Below are 18372 nucleotides of genomic sequence, written 5' to 3'. Positions count from 1 at the left end.
CTGACTTTCATAGGTTTTAACCATGGTAAAATGTAATGCGGAACAATTTGTGCACGTGCCATATAGTCTTTAGGGTACTGACAGGAAAATACAGGCTTAATTCAGACCACCAGTACAGTTATAATCTCTCAAAATGTCTGTATTACCTAGATGGATTATTCCTTTTCACTTGGTTGTGTACTCACTTGTTCTGGGTCTGAGTGAGAGGTAAGCCATGAATAAAACCTCCTGGAGAGAAAAGGATTCTTGGAAGGGCAACTATGAAGGAACTAGACCAGGTCCTGAAATGTTAAGATATATAATTGAATACTAAAGTTAGGATTTCCATGTCATAGTGTTTCCCGTTTCTTTGTATGGTTGTGGAGACTGGACAGTGAAGAAAGCAGATAGGAAACAAATCAACTCCAGCACTCATTGGAGAAGAGTTCTATAGATACTGTGGACTGCTAAAGAGACAAATTAATGGGTCCTAGAGCAAATCAAGCCTGAACTCTTCTTAGAAGCCAAGATGACTAAACTGAGACTGTTGTATTTTGGCCATATCATGAGAAAACATGATTCACCAGAAAAGATAATGCTTGGGAAGTAGAAGGCAGTGGGAAAAGAGGAAGAACACATTCCAGATGAATAGAATCAATCAAGGAAGCCAGAATCCTGTGTTAACTAGACCAGAGCAGTGCTGTAGATGTCAGGAAAACTTGTAGGTCTCTCATTCATAGGGTTGCCATAGGTCAAAGTTGACTTGACAACAGTTAACAACAAAGATAAGAGGAATAGGTCCAAGAGATTCTATTCAGTGGAAGTTCCTCACCCCCAGTGAGATGCATGCTCTTGGCAAGTGCCCAGTCCTGCCAACTTGATATGCTGGGCTTGAGTGAACTGATGCTGATTTATGGTGCCAGAAAATGAAGGATTCTGCCCATATTAGGACTTATCAAACATGGATCTCATGTTTACCAGCGCATTTCACATGTTTACAATTTTAGCAGTTTTTTTGGATCCCCTCCCCCCCCCCAATTAGATCTATTTGATGTGTTTCTTGCCTAAATTCAGTTTTGCATTTAAGGACTAGTCTGGTAGTCGCAGGTGACAAGGAATTGCAATGTGGTGAATGATCAGTCTGGCACAGGAGATATGGGGGACTCTGTCCTTCTTCTGCATCTAGCATAGACCAGTGACAGTGACCCCATGTCTGTGGAGTGGTGAGTTTCAGTTGAAACTTTAAAAGGTCTCTATAAGTCAAAAACACCTTGGAAGCACAAAACAACAACAGCTGAGGCTAGGTCATCTTCTCCTAGTTTCCAGCAGGCCAATAGGAACCTCTATAAGTTGGCCACTTCAGTGGGCTTATCAAAAAGACCATTTAGTTCATCATAAATAAGGTGCATTCAAAAGCTACTGCAGAGCAAGTTTCAGAGGAAAAGTACTGCTTGAGACCCCTCTCGACGGCTGTGAAAGTATAACGACTGTAAATATCGCATGCTTAAGAGAAGAACCTGCTGTGTTTTTTTTAGTGGACTGCAGGAATGAAATGCTTCAAGAAATGATGGTTGCTGTTGCATATCTAATAAGAGACATTTGAAAAACAACAATATCAGTCAGTTGTTATTCACAACCATCCTGTTCCAGGAAAGCACTCCAGTTTGCACACACTCCAGTCCATGCAGACGGCCGGCTTTAGGAACATCTGTGAAGATCCGTTACTTCATCTGAAATTAGGGAAAGTATCCCCAGGGAGTGGGAATTCTTTAAAAAGTCAGAATACCCCCCCCCCCCCCCCAAATTCATTCACTGTCCCACTGGCACAGAAACTACCAGATGCCACTGGCATTGACCCAAGTAGACAGTGAGGGGAATGAAACAGCTTCTCTCAGTCTGGAAAAGCAATGGGATGCTGCAGAAAGCTGGATATATCTCCTGCAAGGCCACAGCAGGCCATTCTGTATGCTAATTCCTTCAATAATTCCTGAATGGACTTATTGAAAAGGCCATTCAGTTCTGTGCCTATAAAACTACAGTGGACCCTTGTTATACACTGGGGTTTGGTTTCAAGATCCCCAGTGTATAACAAAATCCGTGTATGCTCAAGTCCCATTAAATATAATGACATAGCAAAATAGTGTCCCTTATAAAAAATGGAAAATCAAAGTTTGATATTTGAAATGTATACTTTTTTTTGAACATTTTCAAACCGTGTATGCTTGAATCTGTGTATAAAAAAATCAGTGTATAAGAAGGGCTGACTGTACGTAGAAAACAGTCTGCGATCCAAACACTTGGAGTGTTTGCATTCATATGAATTTACTGGATTATGGTGCATAGCTACTGAAATTGTTGTGTTGTTGTGTGTGATCAAATAATTTCTGACTTATGGCAACCCTAAGGTGAAACTGTTATGGGGCTTTCTTAGCAAGATTTGTTCAGGGATGTTAGCCATTGCTTTCCTCTCAGGGTGTGTGACTTGCCCAAGGACACCCAGTGAATATCCACCGCTAGGCAGGGATTCAAACCCTGGTCAGCTGGAGTCCTAGGCCCCATTACCACTGGGCAAAAAAAGTGGCTTATATTGCTGTGATTCTGACTCGGATTTTTCTCCCAAGTTGTATTCTAATCTGCTCCCTCGTTCCCATTACGAAGGGGGGCAAACGGACTCGGGTTTTTTTGACCCATGTTCTCGTTCCCATTGAAATTTTCTCAGTTGTAATTTGAAGTGGACTTTTTTGCTCCCTGTTCCCATTGCCCTTCCGGAACCTCTTTTTTTTTTAAAGCAGCTGTCAATCAAGCGCCTAAGCGCTTGACGTCACAGCCAATCAATCACTTAGGCGCTTTTCCCCTCTGGGAAAGGGAAAAGGGAGCCTCTATTGCCCTATGTCCCTTTGCCTCCCCCATTGCTGCCTGGGCTGTTTGGGGGCCGATCGAGCAGGCATGTAAAAAGAAGAAAAATAATAGTTAAAATGGTGTTCAATGGCTCTCCTCACACGTCGATCTATGCATGTGGAGCAGGGGGGAGGTTGCAGGGGGGCCCATGGAAGATTAAGGCGGGTTACAAACCGCCATTAGGGACGTCCTGAGGACGTCCCAGTTTGAAAAAGGGGCGTCTCTTCTAGACGCCCCTTACCCTATCACAGACTCAGTCTGTACAAAATGGTGGCGCCCTGTTCATACGGGCACCGCCATTTTGACATAGTGGACGCTCTGCATCCGCACGTGGTGCACCAGAAGTGACGCGCAAGTGTGCCCTTTGGAACTCGCGGTGCCTCTTCCGGGGCCGGAGAAGGAGCGTGATTTCCGCACTCCTTCTCTGCAGCGTCTGGGAGCCGCGCCGTTTAAAGGCTGCGGTTCCCGGATGCTGCAAGCGGAGGCAGAGCCAGACTGCTGCTTCTCAGCGGTCTGTAATGTGCCTAAGCAACTCATACTGCTGTCAAGTACTCTAAGACTTAAGGAATGAACACCAGAAAAGCTGGTTGTAGATACAGACCAAAATAGTTTCCTACTTGTAGAACAAAAACACTGAATATCTGAAAAAACTCAAGTATAGAACCAAAGTTCTCTTCTACAGTTCTTTTTGCTGATGTTCTAAAAGACCCTTTGTTGAAATGTGGATAAAGCACTCCTTATGTCACCTATCACTATTGTATATAAATTCATACTGGTTTATCTGTTCCCTCTTACTAAAGATATCTTTAGTAACTGGCTTCAGGTCGGGATATGGAGTGGAGACTGCCCTGGTTGCCTTGGTTGATGATCTCCGTCTGTGCATTGACAGGGGAAGCGTGGCCCTGTTGGTGCTCTTGGACATCTCAGCGGCCTTCAATACTATGTACCATGGTATCCTTCTGGAACGCCTGAGAGAGTTGGTAATCGCTGGCTCTGCCTTGCAGTGGCTACGTTCCTACCACTCGGGCAGCTTCCAGATGGTGATGTTGGGGGACAGCTGCTCCTCTACGAGAGCTGACATCTGGCGTCCCTCAGGGCGCCATTCTGTCCCCCATGCTGTTTAACATTTACATGAAGCCGCTGGGTGAGATCATCTGGAGACATGGGGCAGGGTGTTATCAGTACGCTGATGACACCCAAATTTATTTCTCTATGCCTCGGACTGTTTCAGTGACCAAGGAGGGCATCTCCCCCTGAATGACTGCTTGAAGTCGGTAATGGATTGGATGAGGGAAAATAGACTTAAGCTGAATCCAAATAAAACAGAGGTACTCGTGATAGGTAACCCTAATCCGGGTATGGAGATAAGTTCGCCAGTTCTAGATGGGGTTACACGTCCCCTGAAAGACTGCATCCGCAGCTTGGGGGTGCTCCTGGATTCATCGCTTCAACTGTCTTCTCAGATTGATGCAATAGCCAGGAGTGCCTGTTATCAGCTTCGGCTGATAAGCCAGTTGCGCCCCTACCTGGAGCAGTGGGACCTAGAAACGGTCATACATGCTCTAGTAACCTCTCGTCTTGACTTCTGCAATGCGCTCTACATGGGGCAACCTTTGTGCCACGTTCAGAAGCTCCAATTGATACAAAACACGACAGCCAGACTGGTCGCCGGAAAATCCAAATTTGACTATATTACACCTATTTTAAAATCACTACATTGGCTGCCTATTAGCTTCCGGGCACAGTACAAGGTGTTGGTTATCACCTATAAAGCCCTACATGGCCTGGGTCCAGTCTACTTGAAGGAATGCCTCCTCCCATACAGTCCTTCCTGTACACTCCGATCCTCCGAGAAAAAACCTTTTACAATCTAGAAAGACCAGACTGGCGGTGACCTCCCGGAGGTCCTTCTCTGTCACCGCTCCAAAAACTTGGAATGACCTGCCAGAAGAGATTCTCCAATTATCCTCGCTTGAGGCTTTCAAAAAGGCAACAAAAACCTTTCTCTTCCGGCAGGCCTTCCCCGATTGATAATGTCCAGAACCAACTGAATCCCCCTCCTTTTATTATTTTTCTTATTTGTGATTTGTTTTTTTAACTTTGATGTATTGTTATGTACTTTTAAAACATTTTTTACTGTTTAATTTTATAGTTGGGAGGGAGGGTTGGGTTGGGGTCTTGTGGGGCTTGTTGTTTTTATTGTTGTATATTGTATTCACTTTGCTGTTACCCGCCTCGATCCTCAAAGCGGAAGAGGCGGGATATAAATAAATATTTATTATTATTATTATCATCATCATCTTTACTAAGCATTGGACAGCATATACTGTTTTTAAAGGGATAGTCTTTGAGGATTTAATAGGTGCTAAGGGAAGGATATACAGTACCCAATCTGGATCACCTGTAACAAGGGTTGGAAAGGTATGGCCCATGGGAAGTGTGTGTCTCCCACTGAATCTCCAGGGCCCTCTCCGGCTCCTGAGTTGATGTTATGCTTTCAAGTGGCAAAATGCATTCAATGCCAGTTTCACCCTTGATCTATCTTAGAGGCTCAAAGCAGAAAGGGAAGAAAGCAGGGTGAAACAGTGACTCATGCCCCTAGAGGCTATTTGGGCTATTTTCCCAAGGTGTTGAGAAGGTTAGGGGGGCAAACCTGGCCCTCTGAAGCCTGCAACCGTGGGGGGCAGATGTGGTCCACAGATCTCTGGAGGCTGCCTACATCCAATACACACCACTGGAGAAAATACTAGTGAGTACAAACTTGGTGTCATATTATTTCATTAAAGGAGAACAGCATCTCATGATCTTCTGCAGTGCCGTAAATGAGCTTGAGATGCAAGTTTCAGATTGCTTGCCAAGGCAAAATATACGAAGTCAGACTATCTATCCATTTAGCTCAGACAGAAACTCTTCATGGTCTCTGACAGTAGATTTTCTGAATCCTGCTCCCCATGATCCCTTTAAACTACCAATCCCATTGATACAAAACATCTTGCTGGATTCCTGCAAGTTGTCCTATCCAACAGCATACTAACATTTGTTCCCTGCTTTTCATATCAATAATATTAAGGTGTCTTTTGTACGAGATTGCCCAGGTGGGGCCTAACGTAAATGCACCAAACAACCCTTTTCCTTGGTATTCATAAAAAGCAGTTCCAAACCTGAACCAACTGAAAGAAACTGAGGCAAAAAGGTATTTTATTGCAACTTTATTTCTGCCATGTTGTTTGACAATTTCCCCATGTTATGCATGAAAAAGACCTGCTGATTACAGATTCATTTTCCCTAGCAGCAAGGCAACCGTCTCCCCTTCACAGCCCATGGCTATATCTGCCACTTGCATTCCAAACAGAATTGTCAAAGAAAGAGAGATGGCCAAGTTGTTTTGAGCCCCCAAGGTAAAATGGCTGCAGTTATCAAGTGGGTACAGGAGGAATATGCAATCATCTTTGCAAAAGACAAGTAGTTCTGTATCATGGGATTATGCTGGACCTCTCTTAATTTTGTCCATTTACATATCAAGCCTTGTTCTTCTGACATTGGCCCAGACGCTTTTCTTCATTCCTTGGGCTGCTTTCACCTCATCCCACTCCAGTTTGACATCAGGAACTTCATCCAGAGGTTCAGGATCTTTGCTTATTACCCTTTCAGGCTTTGCCACAACAATGGGCAGTGGGCCACACTCATCGCGAAATTCTACTACATAGAGGCCCTTCTTGTTTGCTAGGTTTTGATGAGTTTCCTGTTCGGGAGAGTAAAAAGAGAGGATTCTAAGCCATTAAGAGTTAGAATTAATTTAATTTCAAGCCTATTCCTTCTAAAGATAAGGGCTAGCATTCAATTTTGCAGTTATACATTTGTAACCTATAGTTATGGATGTGTAACTGCTACATATTCAGTAAGACTATGTAGTCTGTCAGACTATGTAAATGCCACCCCAGCCCACCTTAACAGCCAGCAGCCAGATCAGTCTATTCTGCTTCCAATCAGGGCACAATGAGGATGAAGTTTCCAATCTCCTCTCATCAGAAAGTGAGGAAGCGACAATCAGAAGCAGCACCCCTACTATAAGTACTTGTTGCAACTTGGCTTGCTGGCAGGGGAGGCATGGAAACTAAACAAACCTCTTTTGGATTGGAACCTGAAGAGACCTTCTTTGCCCAATCCAGCTGGGTTCTTAAAGTGGTTTGGGGGACTGGGCCAGGAGATGTTACTTAGTTAATGGATATGTAAATAAGTAGCTTACACACTGTAAACTGCTTAGGGAGTGCTTAAGTGAACTGATAAGTGGTATAGAAATTTACCTGCTATTGCTATAGCCGATGTGGAATATTGGTAAATATTTTAACACAGTGGTTCTCAATTTCCCCCCTCTGCCCCTCCTTACATCTACATGTACCTGTCCCCCTCCCCCATGTAGTATATGAATAAAAGTATTTGGAGTTTTAATGGGTGTATTTTTATTCATATATTTATGTAAATTCTTCCAATTAGAATATTTTTATTTCAATAAATTCAATACCCAATTCAACACAATGGTTATACTTAATGTGATGCATGTGCTTGTTTCTGAGCACAAAGTTTACTAAAATGAGGAGTAATATTAGAAAAAGTAACTCTCAGTTCTTTGGTGACATCAAGTCTTGCATCATATTTACCCGTAACAGTTGCCAAAGCTGAGAATCCAGTTGCACAAAGGTAGGCTCCTTTTCATCCTGGAGAGAAGTGACCAGTGGGGTCCCACAGAGTTTTGTCCTGGGCCCAGTGCTATTCAACAACTGTATCAATGACTTGGATGACAGAATTGGGGGCATACTTATCAAATTTGCAGATGACACCAAATTAGGAGGAGTAGCTAATACCCCTGAGGACAGGATCAAGATTTAAAATGACCTTAATAGATTAGAAAGCTGGGCTAAAGCTAACAATGGCGCGTTACAGACCGCCCCTTTGGGGCGGCCTGTAGGCGCACCTTTCCCCGCCGGATCGGGGCCTAAGCGGCCAGAGCGGCAGCCGCTGAAGCCTCAATCCGCCGCTTTCTGGGCTGCGGGGAAGCAGCAAAAGGCCCCTTCCCTGCAGCCTGGAAAGGGGTGTCCTTGGGGCTTCAAGCCCCAAGGACACCCCGAGGTGGCTGGGAGAAGGAGAAAGGGCCCCTTTCTCCTTTGGTCCGCTGGGCGCAGCCGTCTGAAGGCTGCACCCAGTGGACCAAACCAGGAAGGAGCTCCGTTTCGGAGCTCCTTCCGGGGTTGCGGAAAGGGCGCCCTAGGCGCCCTGTTGCAACCCCAATATGTCACAACCGCGCTGCCTCGTTTGGAGGCGGCGCGGCCGTGACATATCGATGACAGCGGCCATGTGGAACGGCCGCTGCCATTTTGTGCGCGCACAGTGTGCACTAGGGTTAGGGCAGTGCAGAAGCACCGCCCTGTCTTAACCCTAATACGCGCTCCGCGCGTACTTTTAAGCCCGTGTGTAACGGGCCATCATGAAATTCAACACAGAGAAATGTAAGGTACTGCACTTAGGGCGGAAAAATAAAATGCACAGATATAGGATGGGGGACACCTGGCTGAACGAGACTACATGTGAAAGGGATCTGGGAGTCCAAGTAGACCACAAGTTGAACATGAGTCAGCAGTGAGATGTGGCAGCCAACAAGTCTAATGCGATTTTAGGCTGCATCAATAGAAGTATACTCTCTACATCAAGGGAAGTACAGCGCACCAGTGTTATACGCAGGTGCGCTTTACATGGTCTTGAGCGTATGCGCTCAAGCCGCGGGGAGGCGCGCCCCATTCAAATGAATGGGTGTGTGCGCCCATGGCACACCGCCGCGCCCAAGCCCCATTGTTTCTAATGGGGCTTGAGCATAGGTGGAATTCGCCTTATGTGGGGGGTGTGTGTCCAGAACGGATCCCCCGCGTAAGGCAAGGGCCGACTGTAATAGTGCCACTCTATTCTGCTCTGGTCAGGCCCCACCTGGAATATTGTGTCCAGTTCTGGGCACTACAATTTAAAAAGGATGTTGAGAAACTGGAGCATGTCCAAAAGAGGGCGACTAAAATGGTGAAGGATCTGGAAACCATGCCCTATGAGGAATGACTTAGGGAGCTGGGGATGTTTAGCCTGGAGAAGAGAAGGTTAAAGGGTGATATGATAGCCTTGTTTAAATATTTGAAGGGCTGCCATATTGAGGAGGGAGCAAGCTTGTTTTCTGCTGCTCTAGAGAACAGGACCCAGAGCAATGGATGCAAGCTACAGGAAAAGAGATTCCACTTCAACATTAGGAGGAACTTCCTAACAGTAAGGGCTGTTCGACAGTGGAACACACTCCCTTGGAGTGTGGTGGAATCTCCTTCCTTGGAGGTCTTTAAGCAGAGGCTGGATGGTAATCTGTCGGGGATGCCTTGATTTAGATTTCTTGCATGGCAGGGGGTTGTACTGGATGGCCCTTGTGGTCTCTTCCAACTCTATGATTCTAGGTATTTACAAACGGTATGAGCATTTTCATAGCTTTTACACTTCTATGTTCCTGCATGGCAGGTGGTTGGACTACATAGCCTTGTGGTCTCTTTGAACTCTATGATTCTATAATGTGTTTGTTTAAACAAATTCTAGATCAACTCTAATCAATTCTGTATCTTTTTTTAGTAGTACAGTGATAAGAGCTGGAAATAATTTTTAAAAGTAGACATTTGATTCCAGCGAGATTTGTAACCTCTACCATACTGATTAGTAGTTTTTTGAGTTCATATACCTCAGAATGCACAAATCCTGTTTATGCTCTACTGCTTTTAATGGCTGTGTTTTTAAAGTTATGACTGACTGCATTCCCCTTTCTCATCCATCTGTTTTGCTAACTTGCCATAATCACATATCAGCAGTCCAAATAAAATAAAGAGCAGATTTCCAAAGCACCACTGAAATGCCCAACTCTCATTTAGGTCTAAAGCAAGCTTTCAAGTCTACAGCCTAATGTTTCAAAACATCAAAATATCTCTTCAGCGCTAACTGGAGTTGCTACAGATTTGTATGGAAAACTTCTAGCACTCTTTCCACCAGCACAAGCCTTCTCTGCATGTAAACTGGAGAGAAGGTCAGATGAAGATTAGCCTGTATCTCATGCATATTAGAATGCTAATGATGAAAGCAAACAATCTATTCAGTACACCAGCTATGCAGAGTATAAATAAGGCTAAGGAAAATACAGCAACATAATCAAGTTTAGACTGGATATACTTTAAGGCATTTTAAAATGTCTTTGAATTATAAAAAGAGAAGGAGGGAGGGAGGGACTCAGTGGTAGAACACAAGGTTTGCATGCAGAAAGTTCTAGGTTTAAACCTTGACAGCTCTAGTTGAAAGAATAGATTGCAGCTGAAGGGAAAGCCTCTACCTCACAAGCTGGAGAGAGATTGCTTGTCAGAGCAGACAAAATTGGGCAGAACAGAAAAATAGCCTGATCTGGTAGAAAGTAGTATTCTAAGTTTGTCCTTTTCTCTCCCCGCTCTCCCCCAAATTTCAACAAGTCTGACTGAAGATATGAACAAGTCTCATAACTAACAGTGGTCCTAGAGACACATTTGAAGGGAGAGGAGTCACTGTGATAATATTACTCAGAGCCCTTCCTGCCTTTTCCTTCCAACTATTATTATTATTATTGCTACTTTGGCAGAGTTACAGTTGGCCCTCTGTATCCACACATTCTTTAGCTATAGATTCAACCATCCATGGCTTGGGAAAAAATATTGATCTCTCTCTATATACTGTATATTGTAAAAATTAAACCTTGGCTTTGCCCATTTATTTAAGGGACCCCATTTTACAGTGGGCCCTCTCCTTATGTGGGAGATCCGTTCTGGATTCCCCCGCATAAAGGGAAATCCGCATATTCTTGCGTCCCATTGGAAATAATGGGGTGGCAGTGCAGGCGCCATTATTTTTCTCCCTGCATGGCTTCTGCATAAGCTGGAAGCCGTGTATAGTGTGCCTGTGTATGGCGCCGGTGCACTGTACTATGTCATTGTATTTTATGGGGCTTGAGCACTCACAGATTTTGGTATCCACGGGGGATCCTGGAACCAAACTCCAGCAGATACGAAAGGCCCACTGTACAGTATAAGAAATGACAGTGGAAGACTTTTCTCCACAGCTGCTTCTGAACTGAATACTTAGGCAATGGTGGTTAAAATGTGGCTTTTGCTTTAAATTTGCTGCCAGCATGCTTTAATTTGGTGGTGTGGCAAGAAAACCCTTTATTATACCCATCCATTTAAGGCTTAAAAACAAGCACTTCTGCTTTAAAACAACTTGCATCACGTGTCCCATACTTCAAAATGGAAGTGCTTGTTGTTAGTGTGTGGGGTTTTGCTTTGTAATTCCAGGAACAAATTTTGAAAACCCCTGGTGGTTTGGAGCGGTGACAATGCAGCTCCATAACCCCTGGCAGGTGCTCACTCTTGGACGAATGTGACATGCAGCCTTAACTTCCTGTTCCCATTTGAAAGTTGCCCTGTGGGTGGCAGGACTGTAATGCAGGGAGAAAAAGGCATTGCACTTCTGTGTCTATTTTGCAAAGCTTGTTTGTCTACAACTGGCTGCCAATGAAATAACTGAATTCAACTGGGTGCAAGAAGTAGCAAATAAATGGCACTGGAATTGTTAGTCAAAATGGTCAACCCGCTGCTGTTTTCTGCTCCCACAACCAGTGTTGCCAACGAGCCTTGAAGATATTTCCCGGCATGTTTTACCAAAATCCCTGGAATGCCCCCCCCCCCAATATTACCCAAAATATTAAGTCAAAATCCCCGGAAAGTTCCCGTAATGTTAATATGGCGGATCTTTTGGAAATAAACGTAACCCTAATTGAATAAAAAATAATTGTAACTTATTTCAACTCTCAAAATTACCACTGAACCAAACAAAGAATCTTTCGGTCCTTCTAATACTTTTAAGATATTTATTTTGACATGAAGGGGGTCCAGGAAGCTTTGTGCCAAATAGAAACGTGTTAGGCTGCAACCGCACTGCAGAAATAATCCAGTTTGACACCCCTTTAACTGCCCTGGCTCAGTGCTATGGAATCCTGGGAATTCTAGTTTTGTGAAACATTTAACCTTCACTCTCAGAAAACTCTGGTGTGACAACAAACTACAATTCCCAGGATTTCATAGCACTGGGCCATGGCAGTAAAAACGGTATGAAACTGGATTGTCTCTGGAGTGGAGATGCAGCCTGAGTTGGGTCCAAGACACACTGCAGAAATAATCCATTTGAAGACCGCTTTAGCTGCCCTGGCTCAGTGCTAGGGAACCCTGGAAATTGTAGTTTTGTGAGACACTGAGCCTTCTCTATCAGAAAGAGCTCTGGTGCCACAACAAACTACAAATCCCAGGATTCCCTAGCACTGAGCCAGGAGAGTTAAAGCGGTCTCAAACTGGATTGATTCTCCAGTGTGTTTTGGACCTTAGTTATTAAAAGTGCTCAAGGTCCAATCCATACTGCAGAAATAATCCTGTTTGAGACTGCTTCAACTGTCCTGGCTCAGTGTTATGGAATCCTGGGAATTGTAGTTTTGTGAGAAAGAGCTCTGGTGCCACAATAAATTACAATTTCCATGCATCTGAGGAAGTATGCTTAAGTCTAGGAAAGCTCATGCTGACAACTTTTCTTTCAGTGAGACTCAAAGGTGCTACAAGATCTATCTCTCTATCATCATCACCATTATTATTATCATTATTAAATCCAAATGCACCTGAAGAAGTGGACTTAAATTGGCAACACTGATATACTGTAGACTCTTTCTCTGGGGCTGTGATCTGGAAGCGAGGAGGCAATTCCCTTGTCAAACCAGAGAATCCTGGGAATTGTAGTTTGTTGTGACATGTATATATATATATATGTGTGTGTGTGTGTGTGTACTGTATATGCATATGTATATATATGAGTGTGTGTTGTGTATATATATATGTGTATATATTATGGCTGAGCTTTTCCTGAGGGCGGGGGCGACCACTCTCCTCTCTGATTGGCTGAAAACCGTTAGTGTGACTCCAAACAGGATTGGTTGCTCTGTAGCCTCTCCCTCTCCCTGGAGCTGAAAAGTCCCTGAATCTTCCCAGAAGCCAGCCATGGAAATCAAATGGAAAGCACTTCAAAATAATAAATAAATAAAAATCCCAATTTCCAGGAGAAACTCCCGAAATTGGCAACACTGCCCACAACCCTCCACCAGACATCTTATTTAGGATTAGTAAGGCCATAAATCCAAGGCTGGCACTGTGTTGGTCTGGTTCCTGTCTCATCTTTTATGAAGAAATACAATGTTGGAACCAAGACTTTTAGCCACAATCTTGTTAGAGAAGGTGCTGAGTTCTTTAGTCATGATCACAAGGAAATCTGTGGAACTGTTCACCCTACCACCCTTTTGCATTACTTCTCTAAAACACACTCCTTTTTGCATATGACTTATGCTGCCAAGCTTAATTAATTAATGCTGATTAACATTTGTGATCAACAAAGCTTTTTTGGAAATCAGCTTCAAAGCCTTGTTAATAGAAGACTTTGGCCTGTTACAGACTGCCAAAATAAAGCTGCTTCGGGTCTCTTTGGAGGTATGCTATTTAAATGATGCATGGGTCCTAAGAGTCCAGAGGTCGTACCAAAGACACACTCCATTCCTAAGCACCAGAGTGCAGCTTTTGGTGCAGCTTCCGGATTCTTAGGATGCATGCATCATTTAAATAGCATACCTCCAAAGAGACCCGAAGCAGCTTTATTTTGGCAGTCTGTAACAGGCCCTTGGCTGGTTTAAACCACAGTTAATGAAAGTGCTGATGTTCCGTTTCATCCATGCTTATGGCAGTGTTTGGAAAGTTGGATGAATTTGTCTTTGAGGAAGGAAACATATGATCCTGTAGCCTATTCATGATCCCTTAATGAATGTAAGCCATTATCAAGGATGGGCAAATTGTAGTCTGTGGGCTGCATGTGCCTCTTGGACCCCTTGTTTGCAGCCCCCGAAACCACTCAAAGCAACCTTTAAAATTTCTGCATGATTTTCAGCCAATTTTTGACTGCAAACTATGCAGAAACTTTCCAAATGCAAGAAAACACATGAAAAACTCCCCACCTCCAAAAGCACCCCAGATCCCTGTAACACCCCCAGATATTTCCATTTTCATCTGCAGTCCCTCTTAAAATGGCAACAGGAAGTGACAAAACATCACAAGCTGCTTTAAATTCCATTTTGGGAGAAAGACAGGATATAAATTGCATTAATTGTATAAATCCCCTAACCTATCCTGAAGGAGCCTCGGGAAGCAGCAAGGAGAGGTGGGGAAAGAATCCATCTAATCCCAACCACGTGAGTCCATCTCAGCCCCCCCCCCCCGTTCCAGAGGGAGGAGAGGAGAAACAGCTGGGAGGAAGAGGAAGGGAAAAGCCAGCCACGTAGGTCCATTTCAGCCCTGGCACAGACCATCTCAGCCCCCCCCCCTCCCTTTAAGAGGGAGGAGAGGAGAAAACAGAGAGGACGGACAAGAAAAGACAGATGAAAGACTAAAATCAAGAAGGACATGAGGGGGGAAGGGAAAACGAGGGAGAAGAGGGGTAGGGAAATGACCAATTCAACAGTAATAGGGGAGGGAGTGTTGTGGATGATGGGTATTGACAGAATCGAGTCAAGACAAAAGGGCCCAGAGGCTCATCTCAGGAGAATGACATAAGAAAACAACTACTGGGCAGCAGCAGTAGTGGTGGCTGTCACTAAAGTGAAGAACAGCAGTGACACCATAGCTAACACTTGTTAGCACTGCACACAGGGAGATGGTCCTTCTTCCTCCTTTTGTAAACCCCCCCCCACCTAGAAAACCCTATGAGGAGACATCGAAAGTGTCACACAGGCAGGAAAAGAGCACTAACAGAGAGATAGATAGGAACTAAAGGAAAACAAACTTGCAAGAGCGGGTAATGGGAGTGAAAAATGATGAAGGAAGCAGTAAACACTTTCAGAAAGACAAACCTCAACAGAAGCAGCACCAAACATAAAATGGGGACATGGAATGTGAGAAGCATGAGCCCAGGGAAGCTAGACATACTGCTTTATCATACTAGGGGGCAAACAGGATTTAAACGAGAGTTAAACTAGAGAAAACCAGGAAATGTTGTGTGATAAACATCAGGCATTTCCTGTTTTTTTTTTAGTTTAACTCTTGTTTAAATCCCGTTTGCCCCCTAGTGTGGTAAAGCAGATAGTGAAAATGGAAATGCAACACATGAACATAGCAGTACTGCGGGTGAGTGAGTTAAAATGGACAGGAATGGGCCACTCAGACAACCACACAATTTCCTACTCAGGGAATGAAAAGACAAGACGAAACAGGGTGGCTTTCATACTAAGGAAAGATGTTGCAAAAGCAGTCAGAGGATACAATACAAAATCAGACTGAATCATCTCAATAAGACTCCACATGAAGCCTATGAATATCACCATAGTTCAAGTATATGCACCAACCACTGAGGAAGAACAAGAAGAAATTGATAGATTTTACAAAGGAGTACAAGAAGAAATTGACAACACACCAACACATGATAACAAGCTGATCATTGGAGATTGGGACACAGGTTGGAAGTAAAGAAGAATCAAAAACAGTAGGCAGATTTGGACTAGGCAAAAAGAACGAAACAGGGGAGCATCTGATAGATTTTTGTGAAGCCAACAACCTATTCAATTGCAAACACATTTTTCATATAACCAGAGAAAAAGTTATACACAAAGACGTCACCAGATGGCCAACACAAAAACCAAATAGATTACATAATTGGAAGTAAAAGATGGTGAAGCTCCATAGTGGTGGCCAAGACTAGACCAGGTGCTGATTGGGCACAGATCATGAACTTACTCATTTCAAAAATAAAAGTAAAACTCAAGAAGAGAACAAAACCAACATGGTTTAAATAACATTTCCACAGAATTCATTGACAATATAAGAAACAGATTTACAGTACTAAGAATAATAGATTGTGAACCAGAAGAGTTTTGGTCTGAAGCCAGGGATATAATAAAAAAAGAATGCATAAAGACACTTCTAACAGATAAAAGGAAAGTGAAGAAACCATGGATGACAGATAAAATACTATAAGCAATAAAGGAGAGAAGAGAAACAAAACAAAGAGGAGATAGGGATAAACTAAGAACCATGAATGCAACACTACAACGGCTAGTGCACAAAGATGAGGAAAATTACCACAATGACAAATGCAGAGAAATAGAAGAAGAAAAAAAAAAGGGAAGAATGAGAGACCTATTCCATGGGATTCGAGAAATCAAGGGAAAGTTCAAACCAAGGACCAGGATGCTCTATGACAATAAAAACAATATAATTCAAGACCAGGAAGAAATAAAAAGATGATCGATGCAATACACAGAAGAGTTATATAAAAGAGATGACAAAATGAAGGACACATGGAACAAAGAGCCATATGAAGATGAACCCAAATTCTAAAAACTGAGGTAGAAGCTGCAATAAAGGAAATGGCAAAAACAAACAAACAAACAAACAAACAAACAAACCCAAGAACAGATGATATTCCAACAGAACTGTTGCGATCCACATTGACAGAGTCAACTCTAGTGCTAATCAACATATGTCAACAGATATGGAAAACAAAATGATAGCCAACAGATTGGAAGTGATCAATATACATCCCCATCCACAAAAAAGGAGACACAAGAGGCTGCAGCAACTATAGAACCATAGCATTAATCTCATATGCAAGCAAAATCATGCTCAAAATTCTTTAACATAGACTCCAATCATACTTTGTCATACTTTGGACACATCATGAGAAGGCATGAATCATTGGAAAAGACAATAATGTTAGGAAAGGTGGAGGGAAGTAGAAAGAGAAGAAGGCCACATGCTAGATGGATGGACTTTATTATAGAGACCACGGATATGAGTTTGCAGGAGCTGGGCACAGTAGTAGAGGACGGGGGGGGGGGGGGGGCTGGAGGTGTCTCATGCATAGGGTCACCATGGGTCGAGGCTGACATGAAGACAGTTAACAACAACAACAATTGCATAAATAGATTACTTCCTGTCACCATTTTGAGAGAGACTGAAGATGAAAATTAAATAATATGGGTTGTGTGTGTGGTATATGTATATATGGCTTGTAAGGTAACTGGGAAAGTGAACTGGCACCTGACCCTTGTCAATAAGTAAATCTTCATTTACCCACTGTATATTTTACCTGATTTGCCAATCCCTTGAAGAGAGCTCTCGTGAGATTCAATAAATTCTCGGATCTATAAACCTTAGCGTACATGTCTTTAATTCCGATCAGCTTGCAGATGGTAATGATAGCTCGGTGACAGTGAAGGCCATATCCTGGGAAACATAATTGGTAAATGTTAAAAGCCACATATAGCGTGCCCACATATAACGCAGGTGCACTGTATTAGCATGGAATTAAATTACAAATCTCAGGAATAAATAATTATGGACAATTTTATAACAGTCTGCACCGGAGGATGGGATGGACAAAGTTTGCTAATACTGTAGATCAAAAATCTGATAAACCTCTGCATGACTTCCTCACATGATGAGCATCTGATATGCTGTGGATGGACCACCTGAGAAATAAAATAATAAATATCCATGTAAGGGTCCTAGAACAGATCAAGCCAAAAATCTCCATGGAAGCCAAGATGACAAAACTGAGGCTGTTGTACTTTGGACACATCATGAGAAGACATGATTCATTGAAAAAAACAACAACCCAATAATGGTAGGAAAGATGGAGAGGAGTAGAAAGAGAGGAAGGCCACATGCTAGATGGATGGACTCTATTAAGGAGGTACCAGGTATAAATTTGCAAGACCTAAGCAGAGCAATGGAAGTCAGGGAGTCTTGGAGATGTCTCATCCACAGGGTCACCATGGGTTGAGATTGACTCAAGGGTGGTTAACAACAACAAAATTGCTGTGTTAAGAAAAACAACATGCTGCAGTGGTTTGAGAGCTGGAGTAGGACTCTGGGAAGCCAGGGATCCAATCCCTGTTTAACTATGGAAAACTTTGGGCAAGTCACACTCTCTCAGCCTCACAGAAAGGCAATGGCACCCCTCCCCCCGAACAAATCTTGTTAAGAAAGCCCCCTGGTAAGTTTGTCTTAGGGTCACCATAAGTGAGAAATGACTTAAAACCACACAAGAACAAATGCAGTGTTAAGTGATAGTGCCACTATATTCTGCTCTGGTCAGGCCCCACCTGGAATATTGTGTCCAGTTCTGGGCACCACAATTTAAAAAGGATGTGGAGAAACTGGAGCGTGTCCAAGGAGGGCGACTAAAGTGGTGAAGGGTCTGGAAGCCATGCCCTATGAGGAACGAGTAAGGGAGCTGGGGATGTTCAGCCTGGAGAAGTGAAGGTTAAGAGGTTATATGCTAGCACTGTTTAAATATTTGAAGGGATGTCATATTGAGGAGGGAGCA

The 18372-nt window shown here is 43.4% G+C and overlaps 1 protein-coding gene across 1 annotated transcript in view; it reads right to left on the bottom strand.

Annotated features, from left to right (window-relative positions):
* Positions 1–6071: 6071 nt before the first annotated feature.
* The window catches only part of MRPS5 (mitochondrial ribosomal protein S5), a 68572-nt gene continuing 56271 nt past the window's right edge, over positions 6072–18372 (bottom strand). The window contains exons 10-11 of the mRNA XM_042462912.1: positions 17131–17267; positions 6072–6619 (exon numbers count right to left, since the gene is read on the bottom strand). Coding sequence (XP_042318846.1) covers positions 6389–6619; positions 17131–17267 — 368 coding nt within the window. The 3' untranslated portion in view covers positions 6072–6388. The remainder of the gene's footprint in view (positions 6620–17130; positions 17268–18372) is intronic.

The sequence above is a fragment of the Sceloporus undulatus genome, chromosome 1 (assembly GCF_019175285.1).
Source record: "Sceloporus undulatus isolate JIND9_A2432 ecotype Alabama chromosome 1, SceUnd_v1.1, whole genome shotgun sequence".
Taxonomy (NCBI): domain Eukaryota; kingdom Metazoa; phylum Chordata; class Lepidosauria; order Squamata; family Phrynosomatidae; genus Sceloporus; species Sceloporus undulatus.
This window is presented reverse-complemented; position numbering and strand designations above follow the sequence as displayed.